General features: G+C 28.7%; 2 protein-coding genes across 2 annotated transcripts; one reads left to right on the plus strand and one right to left on the minus strand.

Moving 5' to 3' along the window:
• The first annotated feature begins 207 nt into the window (after positions 1-207).
• LOC103572697 (translational activator of cytochrome c oxidase 1) lies at positions 208-4,424 on the plus strand. The gene is made up of 4 exons (XM_008551424.3): positions 208-316; positions 385-650; positions 1,617-2,026; positions 4,090-4,424. Exons 2-4 carry the CDS (start codon positions 473-475, stop codon positions 4,339-4,341), a joined length of 840 nt encoding a protein of 279 aa, XP_008549646.2. The 5' UTR covers positions 208-316; positions 385-472; the 3' UTR covers positions 4,342-4,424.
• A 64-nt stretch (positions 4,425-4,488) lies between these two features.
• Positions 4,489-9,163, minus strand: LOC103575951 (myb-like protein X). The gene is made up of 4 exons (XM_008555955.3): positions 8,912-9,163; positions 7,920-8,042; positions 7,616-7,796; positions 4,489-7,355 (listed from the first exon to the last, which is right to left on the minus strand). Exons 1-4 carry the CDS (start codon positions 8,982-8,984, stop codon positions 5,750-5,752), a joined length of 1,983 nt encoding a protein of 660 aa, XP_008554177.1. The 5' UTR covers positions 8,985-9,163; the 3' UTR covers positions 4,489-5,749.
• Positions 9,164-16,949: the final 7,786 nt, after the last annotated feature.

A 16,949-nucleotide genomic window follows, 5' to 3' on the forward strand; every position in this document is an offset into this window, starting at 1 on the left:
ATAACTTGTCGTCAAGTTGGTCGGAAACTAATGAATGACCAACTTTTTCACGATCAACTCGTATTATCAGGGTCAATTTTAAAATAAAAATTATAAACATAGAATTTGACACTAGAGATTTCGGTTTACTGGCAGTTGGTAACTTTACTTTAATAATAATTTTATTATCTAATTATCATCTGAGTAATCACATGGACTGAAATTAATTTTAACATTTAACCACAAAAAAAAAAAAAAATAATTTTTGTTTACTCCAGAAAATTGATAAATGAAAATGATATTCATTACAAATTTCCAATTAAAATAAAGGATAAAGGTGAATATTTTTTTAATTAATATTAATAATAATGGAATAAAAAATGACTAATAAAAAAAATTTCGTAGGTTAAGGCTGGAGTACTTACAAGAAGTTTGAAATTGATAATTATTTATAAAAAACGGAAATCCCGAGTAATAGTTTAGAAAAAATATAATGTACAACTTTACAAGAGCATGCGTTCAAAGAACTTTCCGAGAATTTATACGTCAAGACAAGCGTTTAAAAGGACACAGTAAATGGGCAAATATTCAGCACACAAAAGCTGAAAAAGATGCTGAAAAATCAGCACTGTCTTCAGCTTTTTCAAGGCGTATTAAAGTTGTTGTAGCCGGTAATTATGTTCTTTATATAAATACAGTAACTGCAGATATTTCTGCGGCTCGAAATACTCGAGTTTCTTAGGAGAAGTATTTTAAAAAGTTGATTGGATCGAGATGAACAATAACATGTCAATTAACAGACGTCATTTTGAAAAAATTGACGATTCTGAAGTTAGCTGACGTTTAATAATTTTTGGATTTTTTTTAAAATGATAAATTAAAAAAAAAAAAAAAATATTTCAAAAAATTACACCTTTAGTTTTTTAAATTTTTTTTTACCTGTGCATATTTTTGGTTTATTTTATTGTTGAAAAAAAAAATTCGAAAATTATTAATTGCCTGCTAATTTCAAAATCATTAATTTTTTTATTTTTTTCCAATACGATAAATTATGTGGGCTAGTTTTTCAAATCGGGTTTAAATTAATATTATTAGTATATCTATACATTAATGATAATAATATATAAATATACCAGCAATAATAATTTAAACCCGGTTTAAAAAACGCCCTAAAAAAAATATTTAAAAAAGCTGCACTTAGTTTTTTTAATTTTCTACACAGAAAAAAATAATTTCTTGGCCCAAGAAATTTTTTGTATTATATATTGAAAACAAAAATTTTCGTGCTAGAAAAAAAATTATTCTCGCTTCGAGAAATTTTTTATTTTCAATCCATAATACGAAAAATTTTTTGAGACAAGTAAAAATTTTTTACACTAAGAAATGATTTTTCGTGCCAAGAAATGTTTTTTTTTCTGTGTAGGTTTGTTTCAAAAACAACTTTTCACTAAATAATTTAAGAATATCCTTGAATTTTTATTTGAAAATAAATTTTTCTAATTCTATTTCTTCCTCCCTGCGAAAAATAGTTTAACCACCAGTTTAATAGTCGACTTACCCTAATTCTATAATTCAATAATCAGAATTCTAATAATATCTATGTCAGATTGATTCTAAAATAAATTTTTTTTTTCTAGAGAATAACAACATAACGAAACCAAGTGATAATCCAAAGCTTGCAAGTATAATTGACGAAGCTAGAAAGAAAAATATACCACAAGCAACAATAAATGGAATATTAGAAAAACTAGAAAAATCAAAAGTCAAATCTCAAACAGAACTCTTAGATTTCCGCGGTCCTGGAGGCACGACATTTATTGTGAGATTATTATCCAGTAATCTTATTGGTACTAAGCAGTCATTGAATACCGTACTAAAAAAACACAAGTGCACTTTATTGGAAGGAAAAAGTAAAGGATCTTTGTTTGATCACTTTGGATGCATAATTACGGAACATAAAAATAATTTAGATGCCGCTACTGAGGATGCTATTGCTGTTGGAGCTGAGGATGTTGAAGAAATTGAAGATGATGGAAAATTTTATCGGGTAATATAATGTACTTAAAGATTGGAACATTCTTCACGCAATGAAAATTTAAAAAATTCATGTAATTTTACTACTTAAGAGATAGTTAGGGGGAGGGGTAATCGGCCTTTTGATCCGTGGCCGAAATATTCTTGTGACTAAACATTATTGAGTTTTTTGAAAAGACTCCTTTAATTTTAATCATTTCTTAACTTGTACCAGAATTTTTGAAAAAGTATTGGTTAAATTTTCTATGAAAAGATAGTATAGTACCACTGCAAATGTGGGTTTATAAGGTACCGGCGGGTAATAAGGCCTAGCTAAGAGAGATTTTGAATAGAATCGAAAATATTGCATTAAATTATCGAAATGTATTATAAATCTTTATTTAAATACATTAGCCATAAAATGTAATGAAGTAATGGTAATTTTTATCAGTTTTACCATATATATATATATATATTAGGGTGGCGCAAAAAAACCGACTATTTTTTTTTTTCGATCTCGCATGGAAATTTGTTGGTTTATGATGTTTTAAGAAGCCACTTCAAAAATTAGCTCGATAAAAAATTTTAAAGAGATCACTCACGAATTTTGAAAATATCAAAAATGATTGAAATTCGAATTTTTAATTTCTAAATTTTTTCTTTCTCGTGGCAGCAATAGTTTATACTTGTAAATTGATGATTATGCTAAAAATTTCAACCCAAAATTTAAATATTTAAACGGCGCTCAAGAATTTTGAATATTAACTGATAGTTTGTAACTAATAGTTTAAATTAGTTGTTGTATTTTTTTATGACTCAATTATTGTCATTTCAGTAAAATATAACTTTTGCATAACCAAAAATATACAGGACAGTCTTAAACAATAAAATTTGGTAAGTTTCGAATAATCGAAAAAACCGAAAAATTGAATTAAAAAAAAAAATAAAAAAGTATGTAAATAACTTATTATTTCTGTTTCTCGGGTTATATTTTCGTTCACTGTGATGCCATTTGATGGTGAAAAAATCGAGAAGCTTTATCATTAATATTTAAGGGTCGCTCGAAAACGTTCAAAAGACAGCACTCGGAAACATTCAAAATTCTTGAGCGAGGTTTAAAAATTTAAATTTTGGGCTTAAATTTTTAACGTAGTCATGATTTCACAAATATAAACCATTGCTGCCATGAGAAAGAAAAAAAATTGGAAATAAAAATTCAAATTTCGATTATTTTTGATATTTTCAAAATTCATGAGCGACCTCTTGAAAATTTTTCATCGAGCTAATTTTCGGAGAATATTTTTAAAACATCGTAAACCAACAAATTTTCATAAGAGACTCGAAAAAAAAAAATACTCGGTTTTTTTGCGCCACCCTAATATATATATACATAATATAACGCGCCTTGTCATCACGATAGCGCCCGCAATTCTTAACGGATCTTATTGAAATTTTATACACTTATTTATTGAACGATTACCTTGATCAAGTTTAAAGATGAGCTCAATCGGTCGATTAGTTTGGAAGTTGTGGGTGTTTGAAATTTTTTCTTATTTTCATAAAAATGAATTTTCTGGCTTTATCCTAAAATGACTTTTGAACCGAAAATGATAACTCAATTCTGTAAAAAGTATCTTAAAATTTGAACGATTAGCTTTAATTTTCACTGTAATACTTGATTTTTTGAAGCATCTTTTCCAACAATTTGATGATATCGAAAATTTCACAAAAAATAAAAAAAGTTAGTTTTGCAGCTTAGTCTTCTAATAACTTCTAATTAATAAGGCATAACCCTTTTCCTTGAAATTCATGTTTAAGCTTACAAAATAAGTATTAATTACACTATTGTAGCTTTATTGTATTTACATAAGAAATCTACCTTTCCATTCCGGGTAAGGCCGGATGGCCTCTTTTAATTTTTCGGGTGTTTAGATACCCGGTCATTAAATGGAACTCAGTCAATATTTGGTACTGTTACCCTAGATTGAATCTCATCATCAGTACCTTTATTACTATTGCAATATATACTAATTTGATTTACTATTCTACAAATATATTTAGTTAATGTTTATAAATTTTGAATTTAAAATGTTACAGTTCACATGCGATCCACTACGACTGCCGAGAGTTAAAAATCAATTAGAATCATTGAATTACACGGTACTGACAGCTGACGAAGAGTTCATACCACGAGCGACAGTTCAATTGTCTGATGACGATTTAAAACGAGTTGATACTCTCTTTGTAAAACTTAAAGTTTTCGAAGAAGTTGTTTCTATTAATCACAATATTGACCTCCCTGATGACGACGGAGAAAAAGAAGAAGTCAAAAAAAAGAATACTCGATAATGTTCATTAAATATAAATTCAATAATTATAATATGTAATTATTATTTTTTAAATTTATTAATAAATATTCATTATTATATTTATTGATTTTTTTTTTACTTTCAAAATCACACTTTTTTTATTTACATTTTTTTAAATATATATATAATTCAACTTATCACTACAGGTGCGGTAAGAACGTATTCTAATGAAAGATACCATTGAAAAAGTATAGGGATGAAAAATTTTTTTTTTCTTTTCAATCCCGAAATTTGAAAATCAAAATTTTTTTTATGCTCTTAGTTCCAGGAAGAGATACTTGGAACCAGAAGTTTTTTTTTGTTTTGATACTTTCAAATAAAAAATCTATCAATTATAAAAAAAAAAATTTTAAGATCTTACATTCATGACTGAATTTCCAAAATTGAAACAATTCTTTAAGTGGAACATTTTTGGAACTTTGAAAAAATTATAAAGTGAAAAATTTTCAACTGGCATAGGATTTTCCTGCACTTTTTTTTTTGAGCAAAAATAATTTGATTTGACAATTTTTTGGGTTTGAAGAACAAAAAAAAAAGGAGTTAATTAGGAATCAAGAAAAATTTTCGACTCTTACCAGAATTATTCAGATTTGCGGCAAAAAAAAAAAATATTTATTAAAATTTTTTGACTTTTATTAGAACTTTTTAGAAAAGTCAGTTTTTTTTTTTTTTTTTTTTTTTTTTTTTTTTTCACTTTTTGATTCGTGTAAAAATCATCCAAAAAATGAGTCATTTTGAACTCAGACATTTGTCAACTCACACTATTTTTGCTTAAAAAATTTCAAAAAAAGAATCCGCAGGAAAATTTCACACTAATGAAAAATTTTTCACACTTCTAATCATTTTCGTTTCGAAAATGTTCAACTCAAAGTTCAAAATTGTCACAAATTCTAAAGTTCGTCCGAAAATGTTTTGAAACGAATTTCTTTACACGGGTAAGAGCGCCAAAAAAATTCAAAATATTTATTTGTCAATTTGAATTGTAAATAAAAAGTACAGCTATCAGCAAAACAAAAAAAAACAGCCCTTACGACATCTGTAACGTAATTTCTAATCCCACTGAATTTCCTAAATATTAAAAAATCCAGATCACTAAAAATCATCTCTCCTTACAATCCTCTAATATTTTTTAAAAAGTAAATCAGCATAATTTACACCACCTCCTTATAAAACTTTATTTCTTTTTCACTCTAATTTGTATTAATAAATTTTCCAACCAACATTAAATACAAATTCCACATATTAAAAATGTCTCCTCAACCCCCGGTAAATTGTCATCATCAATCCTCTCCACTACACTTTACATTAATAAAAAAAATCCACAAACCACTTGATCGAAAAATCCTAGACCGTTACAAGATATTCCAGCAGAAAAATCAACCTCAAGATTATTCGACTCCATATCCTTTAATTTTGCTAATATTCGACCCAACGAAATCAGCAGTCGGAGTTTTATTAAACAGCGACTTCAAGATTTTCTTGGCCTTCTTAACCTTCGGGCTCTTACCCGAGCCATCAAACTCATCCACTACCTCAACCTCAACTTTATTATCTCCAACTTCTCCATCTATCCCATCAACTTCCTCTACACTATCCTTCTCCCTCTCCCTTTCCTTTTTATTTTTCTTACTTTTCTTCTTCTTAACTCCCATCATTTCCGAGGACTTGCTATCATTTAAATTTTCTTTATTGCCACATTCGTCAATATCCATCCTATCCTTATCCTTATCTTTGCCTCCATTTTCACAAAATTCATCTCTCCCTTCTCTATCTCTATTTTTACTTTTACTTTTTTTCTTCTTCTTCGGAGTTTCAAGACTCATGTCCCCCAAATTATCACTAGTATCCTGGAGCAATTCCTCATCTCTACCATGGACATCAACCTCAACCTCAGTACTATCAACTTTTTCCTCAACCTCCTCAATTGTTTCCAAATTAGATCTCCTCTCCCGTTTTCTCTTACCGCGACTCTTACGCTCGTTAACTTCATTATCGCAAACTTCCTCATTTACTATCTCAACATCTAGCGCCTCGTTAACAAAACTACTGACCTCCCCATTGATCAGAATGCTCTTAACTTTTTTTTTCCTCTTACACTTATCGTCAACTATTTCAAATTTATCCAATTTCACGCAACTTTTTTTTTTTTTACTCTTATCAGTATTGTACTCAACTGTGTCGTTAAAAGTCACGCGTTTTTTACCACTGGACTCATCAGTTAAATCTAAAGCATCATTTTCCAGACCTAAAGCTTCTCGCGATACTTCAAAAGCCTCTGAATAATCCCCTGAATCTTTGGCTTCTAAATTCAAAGCATCGTTGACAAATCCTACGATTTCTTTCTCTTTTTCCTGTTCTCTATCTTTCTTTTTTTTCTTTTTCTTTGGTGTCTTTTCCTGTTCCTGTTCCTGTACTTGATTAAGTTCATCATCAAGATCCTGAACCTGAGGAATACATTCGATAGCAACTGGACGGATAACTTCCATTTTATTTACTGGAGCAACAGGATCAGGAGAAATTAAATCCAACCCAGGATTTTCAAACGCAAAATCTTTAACTTTACGTTTTTTAGGAGTATGCTCATCAACTGTCTCAGCAATTGGTGTCTCTGGATTATTTTCAACGTAAAATTGACTCTTACGTTTTCGTGGCGTGTCCGGTATATCAGTTGCCGGAGAATTTGAAGATAAACCAAAACCAAAACCTACGTACCTTTCACTCTCACTCTCAGACTCGTCTTTCAATTCATTTACTGGATTCATCGACTTCTTAGCCAGCATTAGAGGCAATTTGTTTTTGAAGTAATCACTCATTGAACCGCCTTTTATTGTCAAAACACCCGCGGTGGTGTCCGATGCGCCGACGGGTTCTAGTTCAGTGACTTGAGACTCAACTTTTGATGGCAGTTCGTTCAAATCTTTTTTTCCAAATATGTTCGCTAGATCTTTTGAACTGTATCGGTTTACATCTTTACCTCGGGTGAATTTTTTGTAACTGTAATTAATAATAATGATAATAATTAATATTTAATTAGGAGAATTATTGATAAATTAGGATCAGTATTAATACATTATTTTAAAATAAAAAAAAAAAATTAATGAATTATATTTGGTACTGAAGCTTTATAAAATTTTTAATCTCAAATTTTAAAATTTGATTTTTTTTTTCTACTGGTATGACATCTTAAGTTATTAAATTATTATAATTTTTTGAGAAAAAATAGTTATTAGATTTATTTAATGAAAATTACTAACTGTACTCGAGCGCGACTTTGTTTAGATTTTAATTCCAATGATTTCCCACTGAGATTTAAATCATTTAAATTTTCAGCTGGAGTTGGAGATTCTCCAGCTCGCAGTTGCTGAAGAAGTTGACTGAAACTTTGCTGTGTTTCCGTCCACAATTTTTCTTGTTTGTCTTTTGAAAAACCAATACCTAAAAATAAAATGCATCATTTTGAATTAATATTTTCTATCTAGGCTACAATCACGCTATTGCTTAACGTCGCCTAATTATTTTATAAATTATTCTTTTACATAAATGAATAAAAATAATTACCGCCTTGATCATCTTTATATTTAACTCTTATATGTTCAGTGACTCCTTGTTCGTTAGCACCAAGACCTTTTCCATGAGTCCAGCCCATTTTCTCCAACATTCTCTGACCAAATTTCGACGAATCTAAACAAAAAAAATACAAATTCAAATCAAACAGAATTAGTTATAAATAAATAATAATACTGAAGTTAGTCGATGTCTGATAATTTTTGAATTTTCCTTCTACAGATAAATTTAAAAAAAAAAAAATAAACCAAAAATATGCACATGTAGAAAATTAAAAAAACTATAAGTGCAATTTTTGGAAAAAATTTTTTTTTAATTTATCATTTTTTAAAAAATTTTCAAAATTATTACGTGAGTTTATTTATGATACTGAAGTTAGTCGATGTCTGATAATTTTTGAATTTTCCTTCTACAGATAAATTTAAAAAAAAAAAATAAACCAAAAATATGCACATGTAGAAAATTTAAAAAATTATAAGTGCAATTTTTGGAAAAAAAAATTTTTTTAATTTATCAGTTTGTAAAAAATTTTCAAAATTATTCGACGTCAATTCATTTATGATACTGAAGTTAGTCGACATCTAATAATTTTTGAATTTTTTTTCTACAAATAAATTTCAAAAAAAAAAAACTAAACCAAAAAAATGCACATGTAGAAAATTAAAAAAGCTATAGGTGCAATTTTTGAATTTTTTTTTTTGTTTGTCATTTTTGTAAAGAATCCAAAACTTATGAGACGCCGGCTAACTTCAGTGTCATTATAAGTTAATTAATATTCTCTACAGTAATTAATTAAAAAATAATTGACTCTATAATTTAATTCGTAAAAAAAAAAATTCGTTACTTGTATTATTTGAATTTATGCATAATTTTTTCAAGAAAAAATACAAAATAATTGTAATTGCAAATAAATTTACTTAATAAAAAAAAGTACGTTAAAACAGGTGGTTATTTAAGTATAATAATTATAATAAATTTAAACTAACCGTCGCTCCATTGTTTGCCCCGTGGATTCAACGTCCATCTTTGTTTTCTTTTAGGTTCTGCTAGCATTGCCATTTTAAAACACTATTTATTTGTAATTACTAAATGTTTTATTATTAAAACATTAACTAATATTACTTTTTATTTAATATACATAACGGTACATTTACAAATGTTAATTATTAATGATAAAATTGATTCAATTTAAAACATGTGTGAACATGTGCAACACGTTTTCACCGCGAAAACTTAATGACGACTGAGTGAGACAGTAGGAGACTAAAGAGCGCGCCACCGGCCACTGGTCTAGTGGCGCGCAGGAACAATTTTTAAAATAGCGACTTTTGGCGCGAAATTTGAAAACACTTTAAACCAAACTGATAAAAAGAATAAAACAAATGGATAATTCTCGACAATAAAATTAAGTAAATAAATTACTAGTACTTTGCATTCCTTAAGTAATTGTCTGAGTAATGAGAGTAAAGTTAGTGGGCATGTGACAATTTTGAAACTTTTTAAATAATAAATTGAAATGTTTATAAAATAAAAATAAAAAAATGCACATTTAGACAATAAAAAATTTAGTAAATACTTTTTTTTATTTTATTTATTTAATTTTTTTTTATGTAATTTAAAAATTGTCGTATGTCTACTACATTTACACTTATGTCCGAGTATTACTGCTAAGTTTATTTAATATATTTTAATTATCTTTGGTAATTTTTTTTTCATTCTAAAGATTTCAAAAACAATAAAAGATACAAGAAAACATAAAATTTTTAGGGTTTGCGAAAAAAATGATTAATTTATGCAACTGAATTGTCTAATCACATAAATATTCCCGCACGAAAAAATATATATGCTGGCAAAATAGTACATATTCAGCTTATATCTTTAGTATTGTCGTATATATACTTTTTTGCCGGCATATATTCTTGCACGGAAAAAAAAGTATTGCGCTTATCGCTCACCAACGGAGAGCGACGGTTGTATCGTGATTAGAACTAAATTGTTTGTTGATATTCACGATAATAAATACCGATATGCTAGATACGTAAGATCCCTATATCAGCTATTTGAGTTATTGCTACTACCACAATATATATACCGATATGAATGATACACTAGATACTTATCATAATGATCCTATGGATTGTGAATATACTTAATGTATAGTGATCGTCAGTTAACGTATCCATATCGTACCAAAACGGATCGTGATTATCGGGATCTACTCAAGCGCCACCACTCATAATATCGTTAACGGAATGATTCAAAAGATAGTTATTATAACAAAACGGATCGCTACTATACACGGAAAATAATATGTAGTATCATTTACTACAAGGTTGCAGTAAATGTGTTTGTAGTTAATAATACCACATGAATGATAAAAGTTACTAAATATGCGACAAATTTTACTAAGTTAATAAGTTGAATTTACTCCTATCTTGCGGTTAATTCTACTGCACACTGCAGTAACAAATACTCCAAACGGGAGTTGAGAGTACTACAGAAGGAGCACTTCCTGCTATTTCGCCATTTTGAGGTTAATCTGTTGTGTATATTCAATTATTAAAGCGTCTCATAAATAATCATCTGACTTTTTTAAAACCCAAAAATTAACAATTTTTAATTTTTTTTATTCTGCTTGTTCTTACGGCGCATTTATGATAAAAAATGTCGTGAGAAGAAGAAATAAAGATTTCGATAGCTTTTTTGCCTTTAAAAGTTGGAAAAACAATTGACTTGCATGTTTTTGGATAAAATTTCTATTTTATCTTTTTTGATAATATTGATGTATTTTTTTTTAAAGTACATAAAACAATGAACAATTAAAAAAAAAATTGATCAATTTGATCAAAAAAAATTTAACATGACCCAGCATAGGTGGACCCTATTTGTAAATAATTACCATGTTTAGTATATACAAATAACTCAATAAGTAATTTTTAAAAATAATTTATAAAAATTTTAGGTTATATACCGTTTATTTTTACGTAACCGCATATCAAGTAAATTGAACTACAGTTGGAGTTACAAGTACCGCATGCTGTGGCATATCTTACTTTTTTCGATAGTTGACGCTTAACTACAATATTGTAGTAAATCTAACCACAATTTCGAGTTGTCTCATGTCATACTACAGCCTGTGGTAAATGGAACTCCAGTTGTTGTTGCCATTACTACAATTTATTTTCCGTGTACCAAAACGATCTTATGATTTCGGAATCCGCCTGGATCGCGATAATCACGATCCGATAGACCAAGACTCCGTATACAATGTATAACCAACCGAGGAGAGTGAATATCACGATACCATTGAGTGGTGAACGCAATATTTTTTTTTCCGTGTGGATATATCTTTTTCCGTATGGGTTCAAAAATTCTGACATTAGTAATAACGGAATAAGAGTCGCAAAAATGATAATTACAGAAGAAATACATTAATATTTATTTTTTTGATGTATAATTCAAATTATTATATGGACAAAACAGAATATTAAAAATTCATAAATAATAGTAAAAAATGGAATCTGTTATCAATAATTAGTACTATTACGTGTTTAAAGCAAAGTAGTTTACTAATTTTTATAGATTCCTAAAAACTACTATCAATTATTCGAAAAAGTAACTAAATATTATTACTCTTAGGTATAATACTTAACTAATTAGTGACAGTTAATTAATTTATGGCATAATCTATTAAAAAGTAATGATTAGTCAAATTAAGAATTGGTATCTTAGATACTGATTTTTCCGGCCGAAAATTGCAAAAATTACAAACTTTTATTTTATAAATTCGATATCACTGATCAATTATTTGCTTAAAATATCATTTATTCATCATTATAAATTAATTTACAATATACATAAATCGAATAAGTGGTAAATAATAAAATGAAAAATTAGTATACTAGATACTGATCTTTTGCTTATAAAAACACTGGAAATTTTTAACTCTTATTTTATCAATTCTATTCCATTGATTAATAATTAATCTAAAATGTTATTTATTCGTTATTATAAATTAATTTATTATAAACATATATCGAATAAGTGGTAAATAATAAAATGAAAAATTCGTATACTAGATCTTTATATATTTATATGTACGTTTACTAATTTTTCGGTTCCTCTTTTTGTAAATTTTTCTATGTTTATTTGAATAATAATAACTGTAGATAGCAATTTATCGATTCTTTTTCATATTAATTTTAATATACGAAATAACAAATTTTGCTCTTCTATGTTTATCAAATTTTAATATAAACAATAGCCATTTTGTATTATATATAATGATTCTTATTTGATAGTAGTATCGAATATACTAATTTTAAGTCGAAAATAAACTACAAACTATTAAAATTTTGAGCATCATTTTTTCCATGTAGAATTATTATTTCTAAAAAATAATCCACAATAAAAATTTCGGATTAATTTATTTATTATATTTATTTACATTCCCAGATGTATATTTTTTTATGGAATTTTTAAAAGACATTCGTTGCAACCGCAATCAAAATATTCTTTAAAAAAAAAAAAAACAATTTTTTCTTGTATTCTCTTGCCTGTGGATCATTAAAACCTTTCAGCTTTAATGAATTAGGCCATTTAATACTTGCCAATAATTTAATTTAATTTTAAAATTTTGGTTGTAAAAAAAATCACACAGTAAAACTTCACTTATCCGAATAGTTTACAGACATTGATAATAAATATCTAATATTATTTGAATCACTTCATTGAACATGACCTATTAGACAATAAGAAATTTATTTTATTTCAATGCTTTACTTTCGGATATGCGGTATTCTACTGTACCAGTGATATAATTTATTCATAAATTATTATATATATAAATTATTAATTCAAAGAATTGACTGACAGTTTTTAGTCATAGCAATAATATTGAGACACATGACGTCAAATTAAGCTGGCAAAATTGATATGATGGAATGTCTCGATGACTCAATTATTATTCATACATTATATAAGTCAAAAATAATACATCAAATTAATTAAGATAAAATATTTTTAATATTAATTGAAATCAATATCATAATTGAAATTAAAATAATTCATTTATAATCATTTGTAATTTCATTTTTTATGCAATATTACGCGTATTAATTTTTAACTTCCCGCTAAGAAAATCGACGATTTTCAAAAATTTCGGGAAGTTATTGTTTTCACCCCGATTTTCGAAAATCGAGTTTTCATCAGATGTCGACGTTTTGAGGTACTAGGAAGCTATTCTGACTATTTTCAGAATGATGTCCGAGTGTATGTGTGTGTGTGTGTGTGTGTGTGTGTGTGTGTGTGTGTGTGTGTGTGTGTGTGTGTGTGCATGTATGTATGTAAACTCTTTGTAACTTTTGAACTAATGAATCGATTTGGATGGTTGAGGTGGCAATTGAAAGAGCTTATTGGCCTTCAACTTTCCTGAAAATTTCAGATTATTTGATCGAATAGACTCGAAAATATTTGCGAATTACGAAAAAAAAAAAAAATTTTTTTTTAGTTTTTTATTGATTTCTCAAAAACGACTTATACGATCGACTTCAAAATCTAATCAGCTCTAGTATTCAATAAAACGCGTCGATTCCCACCTCAAACATCAAAATCAGATAATTCGTTCGAGAGTTATCGCGGGAGAAAGAAATGGTGAAAAACGGTTTTTTCTAAATATTTTCGAAACGACTGACGCGATCGATTTCAAATTTTAATCAGCTCTAGAATTCAATAAAACGCGCCGATTGCCACGTCAACTATCAAAATCGATTGATTAGTTCAAAAGATAACGGCATTGAAATGTTAAAAAAATAACATTTTATGTTATTTTTTCCGGATAAATCAGAATATAACGTACTAAAATGTGCCTGATATCATACCAACTCATCTTTTTTATGGTTTCTTTCGATCATATAATGTCATCGAACTTGGTTTTTAGTTTAAATCATAGTATCAACAAAAAAATCGATAAAACGTAGTTTTTAATATTTTTATCGGATATTTCATATTTTATTGTTTCTTACATGAGTCAAAATTTATTTAAATCTTGATTTTGATGCCCGACATTGATTTCTGCCTCAATACACTTATTTTACTGAACAAAATCGGGAACTAAATTTTAAAAACCGCTTTATTGATGATTTTCGATTCTTAAATTTTCAAACTTCAGCATAACAGGTAACTTGTTAGAGCTTGAAAGGATCATAAAAAAACAATTGCATGTGATAGCATTTTCGAGCTCGAAAATATATCTACACTAATGTTTTCGAGCTCTTTGAGGTCGAAAACAGCGGGAAGTTTTGGGGCTGGCCCGCAGGGTCAACCGACAGACCGATTTTTTTTTCTTGGTACCACTAGCCTATGATTCACGTTTTCTTCGGCTGGTATCACTTACCTATGGCTTACGTGGCTGCTTAATATCAAAAGTTCCCGATTAAAAATATAACGCATTTTTTTTACTGCATTTGAATTTATTTTTTTCTTTTATTGAATTAAATGAAAAATTATGAAGCTTTCTAATGTTTGAACAAAAGTATTGAACAAAATGTAAGAAATGTCACCTAGCTGTAGACAGAAAATAAACGTCGATTTCTTGGTTTCTCGATGTATGATGAAAAAAATATTAAAATTACATGTGATATTGTAATTATTGAGAAATAAATGTGATGCAATACATGTCGTTGTTTCATTGACTAGATGAATCATGTTCTCCCACCCATAGCATGCCTCTTAGATAACAGGAGGAAGAATTACATACTGAATATTTTGTTTTAACAAGCGCTTGTAAGGATGACTGTAATGACATCTAACAAGGCGTCGCTTAGCGACTTCATTAAAATACCCTATTAGCAACACTAAGCGATCATTGCGCAAGAATTGTTTACAATATTGTCAAGATTATGGTATACAGCATTGACAGAACTTTTGTCCGAAAAACTTAGACAGATTTCTTGCGCTATAATTGAGCTACTATTGCACCAAATTTTGACTTCAGACACTTACGCCAGATTGCACCAGAATATGGCAAGAACCCTTGAGCTTTTTCGGAACGACCACTGTGATTTCGATTTACAGGTTTGATAAACTACGATAACCAGAAAGGTGTTGAATAATAGTAGTTTATGCCACATGTAAAATAAGGAGCGACTATCTTGACAGTCATGTTGTCACGACATGAGCGTAAGGTTTGTGATGCATTGACATGAAAATGAGTGTAGAGTTTCTACTAGCCGTAGGTGAGAAAGCGACCTCACGAGCTAGTTAAGCAGAAGAAAATTAAATAAAGTCACTGGTCATGACATCATATTACTACGTTAGTATAATAAGGTTAAAACTGTGCAGGTGTAGGATACTTAGCACCAAAATACTGTTGAGCAAAACGTATAGGCAAAACTGAATTTATTTGGCTCTTCCGAAACGGTTAAAGCGTTCGAAAATTGAACTTTCAAAGCAAGTGTTGCAAAAAGTATAGTGTGAAACACGTGAACTAAGCCATTATTTATAAAAAACAATGTCTTTAAACACGCTAAATTTAGCACTCATCTTCGATGTACACTAAGCCATTGCGCTTGACGAACAATGGCTAACTTCACCCGCTCGTGGCGCAATGCATTAGTTCATATGCTTGAATGATAACGAATACTGGACAATTAGTTAATGACGCCACTGTACAGGTGGCGTACTTCACACTAAGGTTTTATGAAAATTGGAAGATATTTAAAGTGTTACTTTTTCATTACTTATACATCTATGGTTAATCATAATATCATATAAGAACAATTACACTCTAGAAACGAGTATGTTATTTTAACACAATAAATATGTTCGATGGTTAAAGCCAGAAGCAAACTATAGTTTTTTAGCAACTTTTAACATACGTCAAAGTCTGTTATTTGTTTATGGTGATTCATTGTCATACGGTAAATATATTGTTTTCAATTACTAAATTGTTATTTAAAGGTTTATAATACCTATAGGTATTTGGTCAACAAGTAATAACATATTTTCGTGAGTCATTAAATTAATTACGCATTTTGCTGATAAAAGTTGAGCTTCGTTATGTTTATCAGCAAAGGAAACCCTTTGTTCAATTCCACGAATAGTTATGGCCAACGATGAATTATTTTATAAATATACTTTTTTCCTGGATGACTGGGCTATATAACGGACCATTAATTTATTACATGGTTTAGTGTATAGTTCACCGTCAACTGTGATCAAAGTTTTCTGCTATACTGCAATTACGAACTAAGTTTTATAGTAAAGTAAAGACTCATGCTAATTTCGTAGTTTTATGCTGAGCAAATTCTTCGGACGAATCACCAATTTTGGTGAGTATTAGAAACAGGTGAGTACTTTTTTTTCTAAGTTGTGTGAAATTTACTTCGTTTTCTATAATAAGCATTTTAAAGCGCACGTTTAATAATTAGCTAAGGTACCGGCGGATAATAAGGCCTAGCTAAGGAAGATTTTGAATAGAATCGAAAATATTGCATTTAATTATCGAAATGTATTATTAATCTTTATTTCAATGTATTAGCCATCAAATGTAATGAAGTAATGGTAATTTTTACCATAACCAAAAAATTATACTTTTACAAAAACCATACGAATAGGCCTTATTTTACTACGGTAGGGTAATAAGGCCTACGGGTTAAACCAACTGCAATAGTTTTACTAAACTTAATGAAATTGATATTAGAGATGAATCATCACTTAAATTTAGCAACAATACTTTTTAAGAGTCAAAAGACTAGATTGTTTTGCTCAACAGTACTTAAAACTATCAGTATCCTGTTTAAGAGTCAGAAGAGTAGATTGTTTTTTATAATTTCTTCTGCGCTACGACAGCATATGAAGGATGATGAAATATAGAAGACAGGGAACGTGGTATCGGGACTCTATAAACTTGTCGTAACATCTCTATGTAAGACCCTTCTACTAGAGTAGCCTTTAAGACGCGTTTTCATTTGTTTCTCTATTCGCACTCAACTGGATAAATGGTACTATCTCTGTTGCACTTGT

The sequence above is a fragment of the Microplitis demolitor genome, chromosome 2, assembly GCF_026212275.2.
Source record: "Microplitis demolitor isolate Queensland-Clemson2020A chromosome 2, iyMicDemo2.1a, whole genome shotgun sequence".
NCBI lineage: Eukaryota > Metazoa > Arthropoda > Insecta > Hymenoptera > Braconidae > Microplitis > Microplitis demolitor.

Bases quoted from the DNA above. Each gene is read 5' to 3' on its own strand.
- LOC103572697 (XM_008551424.3), top strand. From the start codon at position 473: ATGTACAACTTTACAAGAGCATGCGTTCAAAGAACTTTCCGAGAATTT. The intron at 651-1,616 runs GTAATTATGTTC...TTTTTTTTCTAG, and splicing joins TATTAAAGTTGTTGTAGCCG to AGAATAACAACATAACGAAA. The intron at 2,027-4,089 runs GTAATATAATGT...AAAATGTTACAG, and splicing joins ATGATGGAAAATTTTATCGG to TTCACATGCGATCCACTACG.
- LOC103575951 (XM_008555955.3), bottom strand. From the start codon at position 8,984: ATGGCAATGCTAGCAGAACCTAAAAGAAAACAAAGATGGACGTTGAAT. The intron at 7,797-7,919 runs GTAATTATTTTT...TTTTATTTTTAG, and splicing joins ATATAAAGATGATCAAGGCG to GTATTGGTTTTTCAAAAGAC. The intron at 7,356-7,615 runs GTTAGTAATTTT...TATTAATTACAG, and splicing joins CAAAGTCGCGCTCGAGTACA to TTACAAAAAATTCACCCGAG.